The sequence below is a fragment of the Pleurodeles waltl genome, chromosome 12, assembly GCF_031143425.1.
Source record: "Pleurodeles waltl isolate 20211129_DDA chromosome 12, aPleWal1.hap1.20221129, whole genome shotgun sequence".
NCBI classification, from domain to species: domain Eukaryota; kingdom Metazoa; phylum Chordata; class Amphibia; order Caudata; family Salamandridae; genus Pleurodeles; species Pleurodeles waltl.
The window spans coordinates 235,667,736-235,690,502 of record NC_090451.1 but is presented as its reverse complement, the minus strand read 5'-3'; the positions used below and the strand labels follow the sequence as shown (position 1 = coordinate 235,690,502).

General features: G+C 46.8%; 1 protein-coding gene across 2 annotated transcripts in view; it reads left to right on the top strand.

Moving 5' to 3' along the window:
• DHODH (dihydroorotate dehydrogenase (quinone)) overlaps positions 1–22,767 on the top strand; it is a 305,977-nt gene that overhangs the window by 183,678 nt on the left and 99,532 nt on the right. For both annotated transcript variants that reach the window (XM_069216710.1, XM_069216711.1), the window contains exon 7: positions 1,333–1,486. In XM_069216710.1, the coding sequence (XP_069072811.1) occupies positions 1,333–1,486 (154 nt within the window). The remainder of the gene's footprint in view (positions 1–1,332; positions 1,487–22,767) is intronic.

Sequence of the window (22,767 nt, the reverse complement as noted above, 5' to 3'; positions counted from 1 at the left end):
TGCAGTTTCTTGCCAGAGTTCATGGCAAACCCCCTAACTCGGACAAGTGGCCCGTTCATTGGATATTTGGTGGTGTTCCACCAGGTTGGAAAGCAGGAACTAGGCAGCAGTCCTTTGCAGCTGTTAACTGAGGGTTTTACTTCAGTCCCCAGTACCCATTAGCTGAGCACAATGTTTGCCACCAGTAGCAGTATCTGGGCAAAGCATGGTCTTGATCCCGGACTTTAACGAGCTAAGAACAGCTCAGCCACACAATGTGGTCATCTTCTTCCACTTTTCCTATTTATCATCGGAAAAAGACATGCATAATAAAAAGGCCACATTTGTTCTGTGCCTGTTGCCTGCAACCCTCTCTGTAATAGTGTTCTGTGATTGGTAATGCCTCCTGTCTGAACTATATAAATCTTCTCTGTTGCTTACAGTTCAAAATTATAAGTCCATATTTTGAGGAATTTTAGCACAAGATTTTTAAAAATATTTTTGTCACATAATTGTGTTCTTGCATGCTACCCTGCCGCACCTCCTGCTTGTTGTCAAAGGATAGGCATGGTAAAAGATATGCCGAAGGAGTTAGATTTTATGCGCAGCCAGTTTAAGAGTGGGCCCATTCCCTAGACCAGTTTCCACAAAAAATTTATGTTTATATACTGTCAGGTAGAAACTAAAGTCAAAAATATTAAGAATACGCTTTGAGTATTTGGGCTGAGGTAACCCCCGATGCCAAGTTTCAGTAACAGCAGGTCTACATTGTGGCAGAAATGATATTTTCTGAGACTAGGAAAGCATCCAAACTTTATGGAACTGGAAATAAGAAATAGGTCCTTTAGGGAACGTTTGGGATTTGGGAGAACACCGGGCTCCCAATGCCCAGGAGGGGGGGAGGGCAATGCGTAGCAGCATTTCACTCGCTGAGCCCTACTGCAGCGTGCCCCCCATACAGGGGCTGAGCATTTGCAGTCTCAGTGAATGGTGTGGAGAGACCCAGAGAAAGAACCACAATTAGAAGGCACGACCAAAACTTAACTTTGCTGTGGTGTATGAATGATAAGTTGCTAACCACACATGATCAAAAAGCTTGTTTTGAGTCCTCATTCGCAGTACCTAAACCAGTTTCCATTGTGTGCCGGTTTTTCTGTGCAGATTGCGTTTCCTTATGTACCGAACAATGGATTGCACTCCTGTCATGCAAAGTACCCTTGTGCTGCAGAGCAGGCGTGTATTGCTGCTATCTTTGTCCATTTGGCACAGAAAGAATTGTTTAAATGTTCTGCATGTATGTTCCTATGTGTCTGGAAGGGTAGTCTCAACCCAATTACTTTCTGTCTTCTTCAGTTAGGCATTGACGGCATGGTCATCACAAACACCACTATCAGTCGGCCACCTAGCCTCCAGAATGTCCATCGGGAAGAGATTGGTGGACTCAGTGGGGCCCCACTCCGGAAGATGGCTACCGAAACTGTCAGGGAGATGTACTCACTCACCAGAGGTAACTCATTACTGGGGATTGCTGCCAACTCAAACGAGTGCCTGTTCAAAGCTGCCAGTCAGTTCGGCTATATAGCACGGCATTCCTATTATTCTCTGTTGTCTGTACTGTATATAGCTAGGTGATCTGTTATATTGGAAGTAATCATGGGAGTAATTGTTTTCTGATGGATGCTTCTAACTGCAGATTCACCACCTTTTAGAATATCCCCGCGCACAAAACTAGATCAAGATTTAAACAGTTTTGCTGTTGCACACCATTAGGTAACATTGTGAGGCTCTGCACCGACTTCATTCCACTCTGGAGGTCACAAACAGAGTTGCATATAATAGGCAAACCTGTACGCTGACATCAGTTCCTTTCTTTCTGCACCTTATGCTAATTTGGCGTTTGCAACTTTTTCCTTGTCAGTTGACTAGTTATTTTTCTTCAAAATTCTTTTTTTTTCCAGTGTGCAAGATAACTATGCCCGTCCTAAAACTACAGGGTTTAAGCGCTGTGGAAACTGTCACAAACTCCCAACACTACCGCAGGAGATCCATGCCACCTTTTGTACTGTTTGGGCCTGGAACAGATTGTCCTCATTATGCAATGTTCCAATACCATATTGTAGGAAGCTGGCTCTGTATATAATATTTCAAAGTAAGAAATAGTGTGCACGGAGTCCAAGGGTTCCCCTTAGAGGTAAGGTAGTGGCAAATTTAGATAATTCTAATGCTCTATTTTGTGGTAGTGTGGTCGAGCAGTAGGCTTATCAGAGGGTAGTGTTAAGCATTTGTTGTACACACACAGGCAATAAATGAGGAACAAACACTCAAAGACTTACTCCAGGCCAATAGGTTTTTATATTGAAAAATATATTTTCTTAGTTTACTGCAAATCTTGAACCTGTGGTTCTTAAAATAAACACTTTAAATGCAAGGTTCTTCACTTAGATACCTTAGGAACTTTGAATAAAAGCAATATCATATACAGTCTTTGTAAAAATGGCAATAAGCTATTTTCAAAGTGGACACTTTAGTGCAAAAATCAACAGTTCCTGGGGGAGGTAAGTAAAGGTTAGATTAGGAGGTAAGTAAAACACTTACAAGTCTCTGTCCTGGGGCATAGGCAGCCCACCGTTGGGGGTTCAAGGCAACCCCAAAGTTACCACACCAGCAGCTCAGGGCCGGTCAGGTGCAGAGGTCAAAGAGGTGCCCCAAAACACATAGGCGCCTATGGAGAACAGGAGTGCTCTGGTTCCAGTCTGCCAGCAGGTAAGTACCTGCGTCCTCAGGGGGCAGACCAGGGGGGTTTGTAGAGCTCTGGGGGGGGGACACAAGTAGGCACACAAAACACACCCTCCGCGGCACAGAGGCGGCCGGGTGCAGTGTGCAAAGCAGGTGTCGGGTTTCAGGTAGGAAACAATGGAGGGACCCGGGGGTCACTCTAGCGGTTCAGGCAGGCAGGCACGGTGGGGGGGGGGCTTCTCGGGACAGCCACCACCTGGGCAAGGCAGAGGGTCGTCTGGGGGTCACTCCTGCGCTGAGGTTCGGTTCCTTCGAGTCCTGGGGGCTGCAGGTGCAGTGCTGGTTCCAGGCGTCGGGTCCCTTGTTACAGGCAGTCTTGGTCAGGGGGAGCCTCTGGATTCTCTCTGCAGGCGTTGTTGTAGGGGTTCGAGGGTCGTCTCTGGCTTCTCACGGGCTCGCAGTCGCCGGGGAGTCCTCCCTGTGGTGTTTGTTCTCTAGATCTAGAGCCAGGGGCGTCGGGTGCAGAGTGAGAAGTCTCACGCTTTCGGCAGGAAACGTGCAGTCTTTGAAATTTGCTTCTTTGTTGCAAAGAAGTTGCTGGTTTTGAGCAGAGCCGCTGCTCATGGTAGTTTCTTGGTCCTTTAGTCCAGGGCAGTCCTCTGAGACTTCAGAGGTCGCTGGTCCCTGTCGGATGCGTCGCTGGTTGCAGGTTCTCGAAGTTGGAGACAGGCCGGTAGGGCTGGGGCCAAAGCAGTTGTCGTCGTCCGTCTTCCCTGCAGGCTTGTAGGTCAGCAGTCCTTCTTGTTTCTTCAGGTTGCAGGAATCTGATTTCCTGGGATCTGGGTGTCCCTAAATACTGAATTTAGGGGTGTGTTTAGGTCTGGGAGGGCAGTAGCCAATGGCTACTGTCCTTGAGGGTGGCTACAACCTCTTTGTGCCTCCTCCCTGTGGGAAGGGGGGCACATCCCTAATCCTATTGGGGGAATCCTCCAAACTCAAGATGGAGGATTTCTAAAGGCAGGGGTCACCTCAGCTCAGGACACCTTAGGGGTTGTCCTGACTGGTGGTGATTCCTCCTTGTTTTTCTCATTATCTCCTCCAGCCTTGCAGCCAAAAGTGGGGGCAGTGGCCGGAGGGGCGGGCATCTCCACTAGCTGGGATGCCCTGGGGCGCTGTAACAAAAGGGGTGAGCCCTTGAGGCTCACCACCAGGTGTTACAGTTCCTGCAGGGGGAGGTGAGAAGCACCTCCACCCAGTACAGACTTTGTTCCTGGCCACAGAGTGACAAAGGCACTATCCTCATGTGGCCAGCATCATGTCTGGTGTGTGGCAGGCTTGGAGAAACTGGTCAGCCTTCACTAGAAGTTGGATTGGTATTCAGGGGGCATCTCTAAGATGCCCTCTGGGTGTATGTTACAATAAATTGCACACTGGCATCAGTGTGCATTTATTGTGCTGAGATGTTTGATACCAAACTTCCCAGATTTCAGTGTAGCCATTATGGAACTGTGGAGTTCGTATTTGACAAACTCCCAGACCATATACTCTTATGGCTACCCTGCACTTACAATGTCTAAGGTTTTGCTTAGACACTGTAGGGGCATAGTACTCTTGCACATATGCCCTCACCTGTAGTATAGTGCACCCTGCCTTAGGGCTGTAAGGCCTGCTAGAGGGGTGACTTACCTATGCCACAGGCAGTGTGAGGTTGGCATGGCACTCTGAGGGGAGTGCCATGTTGACTTAGTCTTTTTCTCTCCACCAGCACACACAAGCTGTGAAGCAGTGTGCATGTGCCGAGTGAGGGGTCCCCAAGGTGGCATAAGACATTCTGCAGCCCTTAGAGACCTTCCCTGGCATCAGGGCTCCTGGTACGAGGGGTACCAGTTACACGGGACTTGCCTGAGTGCCAGGGTTGTGCCAGTTGTGGAGACAAAGGTACAGTTTAGGGAAAGAACACTGGTGCTGGGGGCTGGTTAGCAGGGTCCCAGCACACTTTCAATCAAAACTTAGCATCAGCAAAGGCAAAAAGTTAGGGGGTAACCATGTCAAGGAGGCATTTCCTTACACATACTCACTGCAAATACCCATCAGATATTACCATTTACTGCAGCTCGACTGTGCCCCGAAACTACTGCTTTCTCTTTAAAAAAAAAAAAAAAAGGGCGATTTATTACCAGCACATGAGTTAAAACATACAAAGTGTATCTAGGTGACTCCCCTGCCACCTTGCTGCCCGTTCCTACCTATGGTGAACTCTCTCATGAAGTTCGCCATCTCTTTACTATGTTTCCAGAGGAGCCCCCGGTATGGCTGCCTCCGATGATCTTGCTCTCTAACACGCAACGTTTTCAACTTCTCACGATTGTAAGCTACGGTGATGGACTGTGTGCTTATAGAGGCCTCCAGCACTTGCATGGCATGGGAGGGCGATTTGAGTCATAGCATCTCAGATGTACAATGGCAATTTTGTTGTCAACAACAAAGGAGGTGTCCCCTAACAGTAGATATCTGCTAATTCATTATAAATTCCTGTTAAGGGCATACCTTTCACCTGTAGACCTCGCCCGCTAGTACCACAGTGATGATACTAAATTCAAGAGATGTGGTGTTTGTTGGAGGGGGGGGGGGGTGACTTCCTCCACCTGGCATGGTCCTGCCCGGTTTTGGCAACGTTTTGGACTCTGATACTTGTAACACTAATCGACATGACAGACAATGCTTTTCATTCTGATCCTATGATGGTTCTGCTGGGTTGTGTCAAGGGGACAGAGGAGGTTCCTTTGCGAAGGCCAGGGAGCGTCGCCCCCCTGGCTAAGCCAGGAGATGGTAGATAAAATGATATTTCATTATTGTTTTATCTTTCATCTGCTGGCTCAGCCAGCAAGCGTGTTCAGGGTGGGGACGGAGATGGGCCTTGGGATGTGGGACGGGAAGAGTGGAGTGCACTAAGTGTGCATGTGTGCTTGACCGGCCGTCTTTTGCTGGCCAAACACACATGCGCACTTTGAGAAACTGCACAGACCCCAGGGTTACTCCAGTATTGGAACTTCTATAGATTCACATGATTGAATCCTTTCCTGTCGTTGAGATGGGAGTCCTCGGTGTGATACAGAAGCTGTGCTCAAATGCATATAAACACTACATGCATTAGGCCTTTCTATTAGAAACATATCAGTCATTTTATAAAAAAGGACTAAACTCTAGAAATAACCAATCAGATTACACCACCCTCTAGAACCCTTCTGTGAGGAGCTTCCTTCCCTCAGATTTTTCCACTGCACGTTGTGCTTAGGAGTCTCCTCTGAGCTCTGCTCAGTTTTGCCTCAGATATACCTTTTCTGAGGTGTTTGGATTGATTTTCTTCAGAAATTCCCATCATTTGGGTGCTTCAAACTGACAGCAGTGTCAGAGACACCTAAAAAGGGGCTTCTTAGGGCCTGCGCTGCCTGCATGAAAAGGAGGCTACATGTGGATGACCAGCATAGAGGCGGCATATACTGTCTCTATCCTAGCCATAAAACCAAAGACTGTAAGGTATGTAGGGCATTTTCAACTAAAACTTTAAAAGACAGAGAGGGTTGTCTTCTCCTTTGGCTGCAAAAGTTGAAATCTAGAGACAATCCGGTCTCTGATGATGACAGTGCCTCATCTTCTATCTGTCACCAAGATACCTATGAAGAGACATGCTGAGGAATCGACTGCCACTGACCCTCCTCCTAAAAAGGTGCCTAAAAAGTCATCTGAGGGTTCCTCAAATATTTGCAGCCCGTCAAAGAAGCATTTCTCGCAGTCGGAGAGATCTAAGACTACCTCTCGTCGACGATCAAGAAAACACCTACGAAGAGACAGAGACCATCTACATAGTCTATTTCCTCGTCAACGGAGCAGATTGGACTAAAAAAGATTGCAAAGCATCGTTTGACCCCATCGCTTACGTCTCCAAGTAAGGTGTTGAGACTGTTACCTTTCGGATGAAGATTACTATGAGGATGATGGGCTAAATGGGGTGGCCAGAAGTCCTTCACAATTACTTGTCAACTTTCAGGAATACTCTGTTGATGATTCTTACTATGACCAGCAGTATTACGAGCAGCCACAACAACAGCAGCAACAGCTGGTATGTCTACCTTCCTGCTTAGTGTCGGATTTTCAAGTAATGTTGGCGGATTACAGGGAATGTTTTCCGCCAGTACCTACATCTGTGCAGCAACCAACAATTCCCACCATACCATCAACCCCTCAGCAGTGGGCTTCACCCCAGCCTGTACAAATACAAACTTCTTCGGACGAAGAAGGTGAAGAGGGTGAAATCCATACACCACAAAATGAATGGGGTGAGTATATAATTCCTGCGCCTGCCTCTCCTGGAACACCTGTAGTGAAATCTCCTCCTGAGGATATCGGTGGTTTTCGCAACCTGCTGGAATGGGCAGGCTCACGATTTGATTTACTGATGCCTGCGACTCAGCAGGACTGTTTCCTGTACGGTTTCAAAGAACCTCACAGAAAAACGGTTGGAGCTATTCCAAGAATAGACCATGTTGGAGTCAGGGTTTGAAGATAATGCTTAACCCCGCAACAGTACCTGCAGTGTTACCTAATATGCATAAGAAGTACAAGTTAACGGATGATGCTCCTGCCTGCCTAACGGGCCATCCAAAACTGGACTCCGTCATCTCACAGGCGGCGCAACAGTACTCCAGGAACTCTTCTACACCGTTAACTATGCCACCAGATAAGAAAGGGAGGTGCCTCGATAACATTGGGAAGCGTTTTTCCTCAATGTCTGCCATTGTGGTGTGAGCTGCCAATTCTCTAGCACTCCATGGCAGATACGATAGGCAACTGTGGTCGAACATAACTCAGTGTTCAGAAGAACTTCCGGAGAGTACCAAGGTGGAGACCAAAAAGGTGCTAATGGAGGGACAACCTTTCTCTGCGGAAATTGACTGCGCACTTGACATCGCTGCCATGGGCTTTAGAGTTCTAGCTGGATCAGCAGTTTTGAGGCATCAAGGGTGGCTCAAAGCCACTAATTTCCGACCTGAGGTCGAAAGAAAGATGTTAGATCTTCCCTGTGATGGAGAGGTGCTATTTGGGAAGCATGCCGTTGACTCGCTTCAAACCATAAAGTCAGACCCTGACACCGCCAGATCGCTGGGCACTCTGCAGTATAGGAAAGTGCCTTTTCATGGATCCGACTGCAGAGGGCAACCTTCATTTCGTAGAGGATACCAACAGTACAGATATCCTTCGCACTCTAGTACCTTCCACACTGCCAGACCCCAGTATCAGCAAAGGCAGCCGCCCCCAGCGGCTTACAGCAGACCTTCTCACAGAGGAAAGCCTGGGAGGCAAACTAAAGAAGCCGCCCGTAGGCAATGACTGTCTTTAAGCACCGGATACCTCTCGTTCTTCCCTTTCAGCTTTTCAGGGAGGACTGAAACACCATATGCATCGTTGGCGTCAGATAACCAAGGACTAATGGTTATTAGATGTAATATAATTTGCCCACCTCCTAGAGTTCATTCAGATACCCCCAATGACGCCACCGTCCCAGGTGCAACAAAGACATCTGCGTCTGCTCAACTTAGAAGCGGAGACCATGTTGAGCAAGAGAGCAATAGAAATTGTACTCTATTCCCAGAGGGGGAGAGGATTCTACTCCCACTTCTTCCTGATTAGGGAAAAAGTATTTTTTGTGGCGGCTAATCCTAGACTTAAGGGAGCTAAACAAATACCTGAAAAAGCATACATTCTGTATGGTCACATTACAAGACATCCTGCAGCTTCTAAACAGAGCAGACTACATGGCTTCCCTGGATCTTCAAGACACCTACTTCCATATTCCCATTCACCCAAGACACACAAAGTTCCTGAGATTCATGGTAACCGGCGGGCACTTTTAATTCAAGGTCCTTCCATTTTGGACTAAAGTCTGCACCGCTGAGCTTTACCAAATGTCTGGCTCCTATCGCAGCCTACCTGAGATGGAAGAGACACAAAATGTTTCCCTATCTAGATGACTGGCTAGTGAAAGGTCCCGACTTCCAGTCAGCATGCAGGTCTGTCTGAGCGACCTTACGCCTATTCAAGGAGTTGGGCTTCACTCTCAACCAAGAGAAGTAACTACTCCTACCTTCGACAAGGATAGCCTTCCTGGGTGCTGTAATACACACAGAACAAACCAAAGTTTACCAAACACTGGACAGACAGGAGAAGCTAATCTCCTTAGCGAAACAAATTCAAAGAGGAGTCTTTCAGTTTGACGATACAAATCATTAATAGGGATGATGTCATCTTGTATAAACCTCATTCCCCATTGTCGCCTTAATATGCGTCCAGTTCAGGAGGAGCTGGACAAGCAATGGAAACAAGTGCAAGGATCCTTCGAGGACATAATCCAGATAACTCGACTCATGATAGCTTCTCTCGATTGGTGGACAGTCCCCAAAAACATTTCAACAGGACTACACTTCTTACCTCAGATTCCTCCGTTAGCCATAACGACAGACGCGTCAATGGATGGATAGAGCGCATGCCTGCAAGACCTTCGAATAATCGGCAAGTGGCCTCCCTCTCGTCACACTCTTCGTATCAATCTTCTCGAACTGAGAGCAGTGTATTTTGCATTGCAAGCCTTCCTCCCAAGAAGTCGCGGATCAGCAGTGCTTGTCAGGACGGACAATACCACCACAAGACACTATGTCAACAAACAAGTAGGAACTCGTTCGCACCTACTGTCCTGAGAAGTGCAAACCATTTGGAGTTGGTGCATTCAACACTCGTTGCACATAACAGCGGAGCATGTTCCAGGCCTTCAAAATACCATTGCAGATTTGCTAAGTAGGTTAAAGACATCTCCTCACGAGTGAGATTTGGACCAGAAGAGACAGGATGGAATATTCTCCCAGTAGGGCAAACGGACCCTGGATCTTTTCGCAACCTCCCAGAACGCCAAATGCCAATGTTACGCAAATTGGCATCACACCAACAAGGGTCGTTTGGGGGGGGGGGGGTAGAGGAGAGTGCCTTTTCGATCGCATGGTCAGGGATTTATGCATATGCCTTTCCTCCAATTCCTCTCCTTACAAGAGTAATCAGGAAAATAAAGTCGGAACCCTACCAGATAACTCTAATAGCTCCAGCATGGCCGCGTCAACCGTGGTACACGGAGTTGCTGCTACTATCTTCATGTCCACCCAACAAGATAAAGCCAATTTCAGAGTTGCTCAGTATCAACCAGGGACAAGTAAGACACCTGGATCCCAATTCTTTGAGCTTATCGGCATGGCTCCTGAATTCAACGAATTTGGCCGCTTAGACATTCCAAAGGATTGCAAGGTCGTCCTTGCTAAAGCCCGGGTGGATAGCACAAATAAAACGTACCGCCTAAAGTGGAAGCGATTTTGTCTGTGATGCGAGCCCATGAATTTACATTCTCTATCCTCCGCCCCGGAAAAGGTCTTACCATACTTGGTGCAACTAGCTCACCCATGTGTCCATCAAAGTTAATCTGGCAGCCATTTCTCAGTATAGGAGAATTTCAGGTAAATCATCTGTGTTCTCAAAGGCTTATAAAACAATTTTTGAAATGTCTTTTCAGACCCTTTCCTCCAGTGAAAGCCCCTCCTCCGGCATGGCGAATTAACAGTCCTAGGCCAGCTGATGGAGCCCTTCGAGCCCATATAGAGAACGCACATCAAATACCTCACCTGAAAGGTGGCGCTCCTCCTTGCCTTTATTTCCGCATGTAGTGTCAGCAAAATGCAGGTTTTTAAAATACAGGAACCCTTTTTACAATTTAAAAATGACAGTTATCCTACGCACCAATCCTAAATTCATCCCAAAGGTGCCTTCGGACTTTCATATTAATGAACCTGTAGTACTAAAGTCGTTCTTCCCAAAGCCCCAGACTGCTGCAGAGACATCCCTTCATTCACTTGATCTGAAGAGATGCCCCAAGTTTTTTTTGTTTGGACAGGACGAAAACCTTTAGAAGAATAAACCAGCTGTTCATAGCCCTTAGTGCCCCTAGAAAAGGATATACAGTAACTAAACAGACTATTACTTGATGGATTAAAAAGTCAATCGTCTTTTGCTATCAGAAAGCTAGTCGACCATTGGATGGTAAGGTGCATGCACATTCCAACAGAGCCGTATCCACGTCCTGTGCATTGTTCTCAGGTGTATCGCCACCGGACATCTGTAGAGCTGCAATGTGGAAGATAAAACATACTTCCACTAGGACCTATTTCCTGGACACACGGGTGCTCCGAGATGCAGTGGTTGGACAGGCAGTCCATAGACATCTGCTCCAATGAAGGTGAGCCATTTGTTGTTCCTCTCCATCCGCTTGTACTGTTTCAGGTCACATTTTCTATAGCGTACTAACTTTCTGTTCTCCAGACTCTAGGCGACAAACAAAAGCTGCAAGAACTGAAAATGTGCTACTCACTGCTTGCTATTCTGATTCAAGCATGTGAATCTATGAAAGTTCCAATACTGGAGTAAGAAATAAGTTAATTACCTGTAACTGTAGTTCTCCAGTATTGGACACTTTCATAGATTCACATGCGACCCACCCACCTCCCCTGAGGAGCTCACCTTCGTTCTCTCAGTATTGCCAATATTACAGCACTAGTGCTTGGAAAATTTGAGTTAAGGAAGCTCCTCACTGGAGGGTTCTAGAGGGTGGTTGTAAGGAAATGCCTCCTTGGCATGTTTACCCCCTGACTTTTTGCCTTTGCTGATGCCAAGTTATGATTAGAAAGTGTGCTGAGGCCTGCTAACCAGGCCCCAGCACCAGTGTTCTTTCCCTAACCTGTACCTTTGTTTCCACAATTGGCACACCCTGGCATCCAGGTAAGTCCCTTGTAACTGGTACCCCTGGTACCAAGGGCCCTGATACCAGGGAAGGTCTCTAAGGGCTGCAGCATGTCTTATGCCACCCTGGAGACCCCTCACTCAGCACAGACACACTGCTTGCCAGCTTGTGTGTGCTGGTGGGGATAAAATGACTAAGTGGACATGGCACTCCCCTCAGGGTGCCATGCCAACCTCACACTGCCTATAGGCATAGATAAGTCACCCCTCTAGCAGGCCTTACAGCCCCAAGGCAGGGTGCACTATACCATAGGTGAGGGCATAGGTGCATGAGCACTATGCCCCTACAGTGTCTAAGCAAAACCTTAGACATTGTAAGTGCAGGGTAGCCATAAGAGTATATGGTCTGGGAGTCTGTCATACACAAACTCCACAGCACCATAATGGCTACACTGAAAACTGGGAAGTTTGGTATCAAACTTCTCAGCACAATAAATGCACACTGATGCCAGTGTACATTTTATTGTAAAATACACCCCAGAGGGCATCTTAGAGATGCCCCCTGAAACCATACCCGACATCCAGTGTGGGCTGACTAGTTTTAGCAGCCTGCCACACACCAGACATGTTGCTGGCCACATGGGGAGAGTGCCTTTGTCACTCTGTGGCTAGTAACAAAGCCTGTACTGGGTGGAGGTGCTTCTCACCTCCCCCTGCAGGAACTGTAACACCTGGCGGTGAGCCTCAAAGGCTCACCCCCTTTGTTACAGCACCCCAGGGCACTCCAGCTAGTGTAGTTGCTCGCCCCCTCCGGCCACGGCCCCACTTTTGGCGGCAAGGCTGGAGGAGATAATGATAAAAACGAGGAGTCACTGGCCAGTCAGGACAGCCCCTAAGGTGTCCTGAGCTGAGGTGACTCTGACTTTTAGAAATCCTCCATATTGCAGATGGAGGATTCCCCCAATAGGATTAGGGATGTGCCCCCCTCCCCTCAGGGAGGAGGCACAAAGAGGGTGTAGCCACCCTCAGGGCTAGTAGCCATTGGCTACTAACCCCCCAGACCTAAACACACCCCTAAATCAAGTATTTAGGGGCTCCCAGAACCTAGGTAACTAGATTCCTGCAACCTAAGACGAAGAAGGACTGCTGAGCTGAAAAACCTACAGAGAAGACGGAGACACCAACTGCTTTGGCCCCAGCTCTACCGGCCTGTCTCCCCACTTTAAAAGAACTGCTACAGCGACGCGTTCCACAGGGTCCAGCGACCTCTGAAGCCTCAGAGGACTACCCTGCATCTAAAAGGACCAAGAACTCCTGAGGACAGTGGCTCTGCTCCAAAGAAGAAACATCTTTGCAACAAAGAAGCAACTTTTAAAGAACGCACGTTTCCCGCCGGAAGCGTAAGACTTTGCACTCTGCACCCGACGCCCCCGGCTCGACTTGTGGAGAAACAACACTACAGGGAGGGCTCCCCGGCGATTGCGAGCCCGTGAGTAGCTAGAGTTGACCCCCCTGAGCCCCCACAGCGACGCCTGCAGAGGGAATCCAGAGGCTCTCCCTGACCGCGACTGCCTGCTTCAAAGAACCCGACGCCTGGTAAAGACCCTGCACCCGCAGCCCCCAGGACCTGAAGGATCGACCTCCAGTGCAGAAGCGACCCCCAGGTGGCCCTCTCCCTTGCCCAGGTGGTGGCTACCCCGAGGAGCCTTCCCCCCCCCCCCTTGCCTGCCTGCATCGCTGAAGAGACCCCTGTGTCTCCCTTTGAACTACATTGCAAACCAGATGCCTGTTTGCACACTGCACCCGGCCGCCCCCGTGCCGCTGAGGGTGTACTTTTTGTGCTGACTTATGTCCCCCCTGGTGCCCTACAAAACCCCCCTGGTCTGCCCTCCGAAGATGCGGGTACTTACCTGCTGGCAGACTGGAACCGGGGCACCCCCTTCTCCATTGAAGCCTATGCGTTTTGGGCACCACTTTGACCTCTGCACCTGACCGGCCCTGAGCTGCTGGTGTGGTAACTTTGGGGTTGCTCTGAACCCCCAACGGTGGACTACCTTGAACCCAACTTTAAACCCTGTAGGTGGGTTACTTACCTGCAAAACTAACAAACACTTACCTCCCCCAGGAACTGTTGAAAATTGCAGTGTCCAGTTTTAAAATAGCTTATTGCCATTTGTGTGAAAACTGTATATGCTATTTTGCTAATTCAAAGTTCCTAAAGTTCCTAAGTGAAATACCTTTCATTTAAAGGATTGTTTGTAAATCTTGAACCTGTGGTTCTTAAAATAAACTAAGAAAATATATGTTGGATGGCATCTGTCGCTGTAGATACGCATGTTTTGCATAGCTCGCCATCTGGTGTTGGGCCGGAGTGTTACAAGTTGTTTTTCTTCGAAGAAGTCTTTCGAGTCACGGGACCGAGTGACTCCTCCTTTTGTCTCCATTGCGCATGGGCGTCGACTCCATCTTCGATTGTTTTTTTTCCGCCATCGGGTTCGGACGTGTTCCTGTCGCTCCGAGTTTCGGAACGGAAAGATAGCTAATTTCGGAAGATTTTCGTCGGTATTGTTGCGTTCGGGATCGGCGTAGTTAGATTCAACACCGCGTCTAAGATCGAAGAGCTCCGGTGCCCTTCGGGGTAATTTTTTCGATCCCCCATCGGGGCCTGGTCGGCCCGACCGCGTGCAGAAGAACGCCGATGGAACGGACCCCGTTCCGTTTCTGTCCCAAATGCCACAATAAATACCCCTATACAGACCAACACTTGGTCTGCAACCTGTGCCTGTCACCTGAGCACAGTGAAGACACCTGCGAGGCCTGTCATGCGTTCCGGTCCCGAAAAACACTCCGAGACCGTCGAGCCAGAAGACTTCAGATGGCGTCCGCGCCGACAGCCCACCGGGAGTTCGAGGAACAAGAAGAGGAGGGAACCTTTTCGATCCAAGAATCGGACTCCGAAGGATTCGACGATACACAAACCGTGAGTAAGACGTCGAAAACCACTCAGAAGAAGATTTACAAGGCCCAGGGGACGCCACTGCCACCAGGCCATGGCTCGACCCATAAATTCGGTGACCGACCGTCGGCACCGAAAAAGGCCCAAACAGTGCTGAGATTGTCCGACTCCGGTCGAGACACCGGCACGCAGCCTTCTCGGGACCGAGAAAGTGCTGGAGACAAGTATCGACACCGAGATACCGGTGTAGACACGGCTCGACGCCGAGACAGCGGCACCGAAGAAGATCGACGCCGAGAGGTTTCGGCCCCGAAAAAGAAAAAAGTCACCTCGGAGCCGAAAAAAGATGCAGACAGGGTTTCGGTGCCAAAACAAACTGCAACCAACCCAGTTTCAGGCTCTTATACAGAAGAGCACTCGCTAACCTCCCAAATGCAAAAGCATAGGTTTGAGGAAGAGCTACACTCAACTGATGTAGACCATACGCAAAAGCGTATTTTCATACAGCAGGGGACAGGAAAAATAAGCACCCTTCCCCCTATTAGAAGAAAGAGAAGATTGGAGTTCCAAACTGAACAAACACCACAAACAAAAGTGGTGAAAAAAGTTACCCCACCACCCTCTCCTCCACCTGTGATTAACGTCTCACCAGCACAAACTCCATCACATTCCCCAGCTCACACCACCATGAGCCAGGGTGACCAAGATCAAGACGCATGGGACTTATACGACGCCCCAGTGTCAGATAACAGTCCGGAGGCATACCCTACGAAGCCATCTCCACCAGAGGACAGCACTGCGTATTCTCAAGTGGTGGCTAGAGCAGCACAATTTCACAATGTAAGCCTCCACTCAGAACAGGTCGAGGATGACTTTTTATTCAACACACTCTCCTCCACCCACAGCTCCTACCAAAGCCTGCCTATGCTCCCTGGTATGCTCCGGCACGCAAAAGAAATCTTTAAGGAGCCGGTCAAAAGTAGGGCAATCACACCAAGAGTGGAAAAAAAGTATAAGGCGCCTCCTACAGACCCGGCTTTCATCACTACACAGAGGCCACCAGACTCTGTCGTTGTAGGAGCAGCTAGGAAAAGGGCCAACTCCCACACATCTGGAGATGCACCACCCCCAGATAAAGAAAGCCGCAAGTTCGATGCAGCTGGTAAGAGAGTCGCAGCACAAGCTGCAAACCAGTGGCGCATCGCTAACTCCCAGGCACTACTTGCGCGCTATGACAGAGCCCATTGGGATGAGATGCAACATCTCATTGACCATCTGCCCAAGGACCTACAAAATAGGGCAAAACAAGTGGTTGAGGAGGGACAGACCATTTCCAACAACCAAATCCGGTCCTCCATGGACGCTGCAGATACAGCTGCACGGACAATTAATACATCTGTAACTATCAGAAGGCATGCATGGCTCCGAACGTCTGGATTTAAACCAGAGATTCAGCAAGCAGTTCTCAATATGCCTTTTAACGAAAAAGAACTGTTCGGTCCAGAAGTGGACACAGCGATTGAGAAACTCAAAAAAGACACGGACACTGCTAAAGCCATGGGCGCACTCTACTCCCCGCAGAGCAGAGGGAATTACAGCACATTCTGTAAAACACCCTTTAGAGGGGGGTTTCGGGGTCAGAGCACACAAGCCAGCACCTCACAGGCAACACCGTCCAGTTACCAGGGACAGTACAGAGGAGGTTTTCGGGGACAATATAGAGGAGGGCAATTCCCTAGGAATAGAGGAAAATTTCAAAGCCCCAAAACCCCTACTACTAAGCAGTGACTCACATGTCACTCACCCCCTCCACACAACACCAGTGGGGGGAAGAATAAGTCATTATTACAAAGCATGGGAGGAAATCACTACAGACACTTGGGTTCTAGCAATTATCCAACATGGTTATTGCATAGAATTTCTACAATTCCCTCCAAACATACCACCAAAAGCACAAAATTTGACAAAACATCATTCCAATCTCCTGGAGATAGAAGTGCAGGCACTATTGCAAAAGAATGCAATCGAATTAGTGCCAAACACACAAATAAACACAGGAGTTTACTCACTGTACTTTCTGATACCAAAGAAGGACAAAACGCTGAGACCAATCCTAGACCTCAGAATAGTGAACACATTCATCAAATCAGACCACTTTCACATGGTCACACTACAAGAAGTATTACCATTGCTAAAACTACACGACTACATGACAACTTTAGACCTCAAGGACGCGTATTTCCATATACCAATACACCCATCGCACAGGAAATACCTAAGGTTTGTATTCAAAGGAATACATTACCAATTCAAGGTACTGCCTTTCGGATTAACAACCGCACCAAGAGTCTTTACCAAATGTCTAGCGGTAGTCGCTGCACACATCAGAAGGCAGCAAATACATGTGTTCCCATATCTAGACGACTGGCTAATCAAGGCCCATTCGTTAATAGAGTGCTCAAATCACACAAATCAGATCATACAAACCCTCTTCAAACTAGGGTTCACCGTCAACTTCACGAAATCCAACATTCTGCCGTGCAAGGTACAACAATACCTAGGAGCCATAATAGACACAACAAAAGGAGTAGCCACTCCAAGTCCCCAAAGAATTCAAAATTTCAACACCATCATACAACGCATGTATCCAACACAAAAGATACAAGCAAAGATGATATTACAACTCCTAGGCATGATGTCTTCATGCATAGCCATTGTCCCAAACGCAAGACTGCACATGAGGCCCTTACAACAGTGCCTAGCATCACAGTGGTCTCAAGCACAGGGTCATCTTCTAGATCTGGTGTTAATAGACCGCCAAACTTACCTCTCGCTTCTGTGGTGGAACAACATAAATTTAAACAAAGGGCGGCCTTTCCAAGACCCAGTGCCACAATACGTAATAACAACAGATGCTTCCATGACAGGGTGGGGAGCACACCTCGATCAACACAGCATACAAGGACAATGGAACGTACATCAAACAAAACTGCATATAAATCACCTAGAACTTCTAGCAGTTTTTCAAGCACTAAAAGCTTTCCAACCAATAATAGTTCACAAATACATTCTCGTCAAGACAGACAACATGACAACAATGTATTATCTAAACAAGCAAGGGGGGACGCACTCCACGCAGTTAAGCCTGCTAGCACAAAAAAATTGGCGTTGGGCAATTCACAACCAAATTCGCCTAATAGCACAATTTATACCAGGGATCCAAAATCAACTCGCAGACAATCTCTCTCGAGATCACCAACAGGTCCACGAATGGGAAATTCACCCCCAAATTCTGAACACCTATTTCAAACTCCGGGGAACACCTCAAATAGACTTGTTTGCGACGAAGGAGAACGCAAAATGCCAAAACTTCGCATCCAGATACCCACACAAACAGTCCCAAGGCAATGCCCTATGGATGAACTGGTCAGGGATATTTGCTTACGCTTTTCCTCCTCTCCCTCTCCTTCCTTACCTGGTAAACAAACTCAGTCAAAACAAACTCAAACTCATATTAATAGCACCAACTTGGGCAAGGCAACCCTGGTACACAACGCTGCTAGACCTATCAGTAGTACCCTACATCAAATTGCCCAACAGGCCAGATCTGTTGACACAACACAACCAAAAGATCAGACACCCAGATCCAGCATCGCTGAATCTAGCAATCTGGCTCCTGAAATCCTAGAATTCGGGCACTTACAACTTACCCAAGAATGTATGGAAGTCATAAAGCAAGCCAGAAGGCCATCCACCAGGCACTGCTATGCAAGTAAATGGAAGAGGTTTGTTTGCTACTGCCATATTAATCAAATACAACCATTACACACAACTCCAGAACATGTAGTGGGTTACTTGCTTCACTTACAAAAATCTAACCTGGCTTTCTCTTCCATTAAAATACACCTTGCAGCAATATCTGCATACCTGCAGACTACCTATTCAACTTCCCTATATAAGATACCCGTCATTAAAGCATTCATGGAGGGCCTTAGGAGAATTATACCACCAAGAACACCACATGTTCCTTCATGGAACCTAAATGTTGTCCTAACTAGACTTATGGGTCCTCCTTTTGAACCCATGCACTCCTGCGAAATACAGTTCCTAACCTGGAAGGTTGCATTTCTCATCGCCATTACTTCCCTAAGAAGAGTAAGCGAGATTCAGGCGTTTACAATACAAGAACCTTTTATACAACTACACAAGAATAAGGTCGTCCTAAGGACTAATCCTAAATTTTTGCCAAAGGTTATTTCACCGTTCCATCTAAATCAAACAGTGGAACTTCCAGTGTTCTTTCCACAGCCAGATATCGTAGCTGAAAGGGCACTACATACATTAGATGTCAAAAGAGCATTAATGTATTACGTTGACAGAACAAAGAACATCAGAAAGACTAAACAACTATTTATTGCATTTCAAAAACCTCATGCAGGAAACCCAATATCAAAACAAGGTATAGCCAGATGGATAGTTAAACGCATCCAAATCTGCTACCTTAAAGCTAAACGACAGCTGCCCATTACACCAAGGGCACACTCAACCAGAAAGAAAGGTGCTACCATGGCCTTTCTAGGAAACATCCCAATGCAAGAAATATGTAAGGCAGCCACATGGTCTACGCCTCACACATTCACCAAGCACTACTGTGTAGACGTGTTATCCGCACAACAAGCCACAGTAGGTCAAGCCGTATTAAGAACATTATTTCAAACTACTTCCACTCCTACAGGCTGAGCCACCGCTTTTGGGGAGATAACTGCTTACTAGTCTATGCAAAACATGCGTATCTACAGCGACAGATGCCATCGAACTGAAAATGTCACTTACCCAGTGTACATCTGTTCGTGGCATCAGTCGCTGTAGATTCGCATGTGCCCACCCGCCTCCCCGGGAGCCTGTAGCAGTTTGGAAGTTACCTTCAACTATTTGTATATGTATCATCTCAACCTTAAATAGGTACATACTTAGTCACTCCATTGCATGGGCACTATTACTACAATTCAACTCCTACCTCACCCTCTGCGGGGAAAAACAATCGAAGATGGAGTCGACGCCCATGCGCAATGGAGACAAAAGGAGGAGTCACTCGGTCCCGTGACTCGAAAGACTTCTTCGAAGAAAAACAACTTGTAACACTCCGGCCCAACACCAGATGGCGAGCTATGCAAAACATGCGAATCTACAGCGACTGATGCCACGAACAGATGTACACTGGGTAAGTGACATTTTCATTTTCTATATGAAAACCTATTGGCCTGGAATTGTCTGAGTGTGTGTTCCCCATTTATTGCCTGTGTGTGTACAATAAATGCTTAACACTACCCTCTGATAAGCCTACTGCTCGACCACACTACCACAAAATAGAGCATTAGAATTATCTCTTTTTTGCCGCTATCTTACCTCTAAGGGGAACCCTTGGACTCTGTGCATGCTATTTCTTACTTTGAAATAGTGCATACAGAGCCAACTTCCTACAGTGGTGTATTCTGATTGGTTGTTTCTAGAGTTTAGGCCTTTTTTACAAAATTAATGTAATATGTTTCTAAGATAAAGGCCTAATGCATGTAGTGTTTATATGCATTTGAGCATAGCTTCTGTATTACACCAGTGACTCCCATCTCGATGATGGGGAAGGATTCAAGCAATCCATGAAAATTTCCAATACTGGAGAACTACAGTTACAGGTAAGTAACTTATTTCTTCTGTCTGAGTGGCAGTCCAGGTCGCTCAGACCAATCCTGGCTCTGCTTTAATGCTAGTTTTAGCATCAAAGCAGCACCAGGCTAGTTGGGGAGCCTCTACTGGTGTCCCAGTGAATCCTGGGACACCACAAGAAGACCAGAGGAGAAACGCGGCAGGAGGCGGCAATGGGAAACGGTGTGTGTGTGTGTGTGTGTGTGTGTGTGTGTGTGTGTGTGTGTATATATATATATATATATATATATATATATATATATATATATAATTTAAAAAAAAAAAAATATTATTACATATTATGTTTATTTGACCCCCAGAACCTCCCTTGCTCATCGCCTTGTAATTTGCAGCGGCCGCCGCTGCAAGAAGGTGCCTAAACAGTTCCGGAAATTCACTGCCACAGGTCTGCTTTTAGGTAAATGTTCAATGTTAGGGTAACAGGCGTGCTCTGAAATTTCAAAACGTGCTAAAAGACGTGGTTATGTGAAGACTGATTGGGGACATATACTGCAACATTACAGCTGGCACCTTGTCTACATGATTTCTGGTACCCTCTACTTTGCTATTTGCCAAAGTTCAATTCTCATTGATTGCTTTGTAATTTCTGTCTTGCTACTGTGTCATTGGGTACTACAAGGTGTATTGAACTGCTTACCTTAGCTGCAAATATTTGCTTGAATATGGTTTCTAAATGATGTGTTGAGATACTGGGCTTTATTGTGTCCTCTGCTAAACCAGTACCTTTTACTGTACCTTCAGTGAGATCTGTGTGTACTCTGACTATTCTTGCCATATCATCATTTTCAAGAGTCATGCCTTATGCTGCACTGCTGAATTGATGACTGTTTATCAACAGTAGGTCATAAAATTTTGAATACATATAGGGAAAAAAAAGTGTTGCGAACTGATGTCTGTGACATCCCGACGAGGTCTGCCTCTGGTGTTTGAGTTTGACGCACAACTCAAAGTCCTGTGAAGAGTGTGCAATTGAGAACTGAATGGAAACTGAGAACAGGACGCTATGTCGTCAGTCATCAAAGGAATCTTTGGAAGACCCGTTCGAAGATGCATACCAATTCCTGCTCTCCCAGGCATTCCGGCACAGGTCGTTATCAAGATCAAAGTTGTTTGATAAGTCAAAGTCGAAGCAGATGTACAATAAATCAAAGCGTGATTCATCCCAGTCCCACTACTCTCAACCTAAAAAAAAGTTGACACCTGGGTGCATCATTGTCTCGCTTTCTGTCTCCTGCCAAAGTGTCAATTCCACAACTTTTTGACACATCTTAAATTTCCTATTGTGCCTCTCTTTGACTGGTTGTAACCAAGACATTGTTTTGGAATGTTTCCTTTCTCAGTTCTTCTTTGCTCAACTGAACTTGTAGTTTACTTGTGTTTTCCTTGTTTAGTTATGGAACTCACGCTCCTATTGTTTTGCCCTGGGTGCATTTGAAAGATTCAGGTGGCCATGCGGTGTTCATCTGTCTGCTGATACTCACTCTTCTGCCAGATGCTGACACCTCATGTCATTGTAGCCTAGATCCCCCCAAGAATAGAGACATTAAGGTCGTGGCTGTGGAGGATTAAGTGGCTTGGGCTCATGGATAACTGGGTGAGGAGGGCCCCCGGATTTACACGTTGAAATCCTTCCTCCTATTAGGCATGTTTCATTCTGGTAATGAAAGGCAACTTCAAGGTTCAAAGACTATTGTCAAGGAAAGAAAAATGCAAAAAAGGCAAAACGTTGCCCATCAGGGACCTTCAGGTTGCTGCCTCAAATCACCTTTGCCTCAAGGCATTCTGTCTTTTTGGGGTTTCTCACATACTAGCATTAAAAAAAGGAAAATTCTAAATATAATTTTCATTACGCCTCAACGCCTCCACCTCAGTGCACCATGGATTATACAGTCATTGTTAAAAACACAACATAAGGAAAGAAGTGGCATGTTATTGAGGGGTTTCTTTCTCAAGAAATAGAATGCACCAGGATTCCTCATACGTTTGTGAAAAGAAAAATATGCAGGAAAAGTATGTAGGCTTCCAGGTCTTCCAGTAATTTATTTTAAGCGTCCCAATACAGTCTGTACCCAATTCACAATCTCTAAAACGGAGACCATTTGGAGGCCTTCAGGCGGTGGTCTTTGTTTCCTCCTGAGCCAAATGTTGCCCTCCTCTAGCGGAGAAGAATAAACTGCCAGGCACTGATTCTACTGTCATTGAGCTGCCTTCATTGGACATTTCAGTTATTGTGTCCAGAGATCGGTATAGACCAGCTTATGTGGTACGTTTTATTGGGTGATATTTACAAGGTGCTATGTTTACCAGTGACTTGTTTTCTTGCCATTTAATAATATATCCCTTTATGTTCCTCTGGATAGGGAAAACAGATGGCAGAACTAATTTGGCTTTGAAATGTGCTCTGTGTATGCTGTTAACTGCTTGGTAGTAATATGGTGCCATGGAAGCTATGGGACATACTATAGTACTTTCTGGATCTTGGACTTTTCTGTCGGATAACACTAGAGAGGATTAAACATTTGTGTGAGAAGGCAAGCTAGCATGCA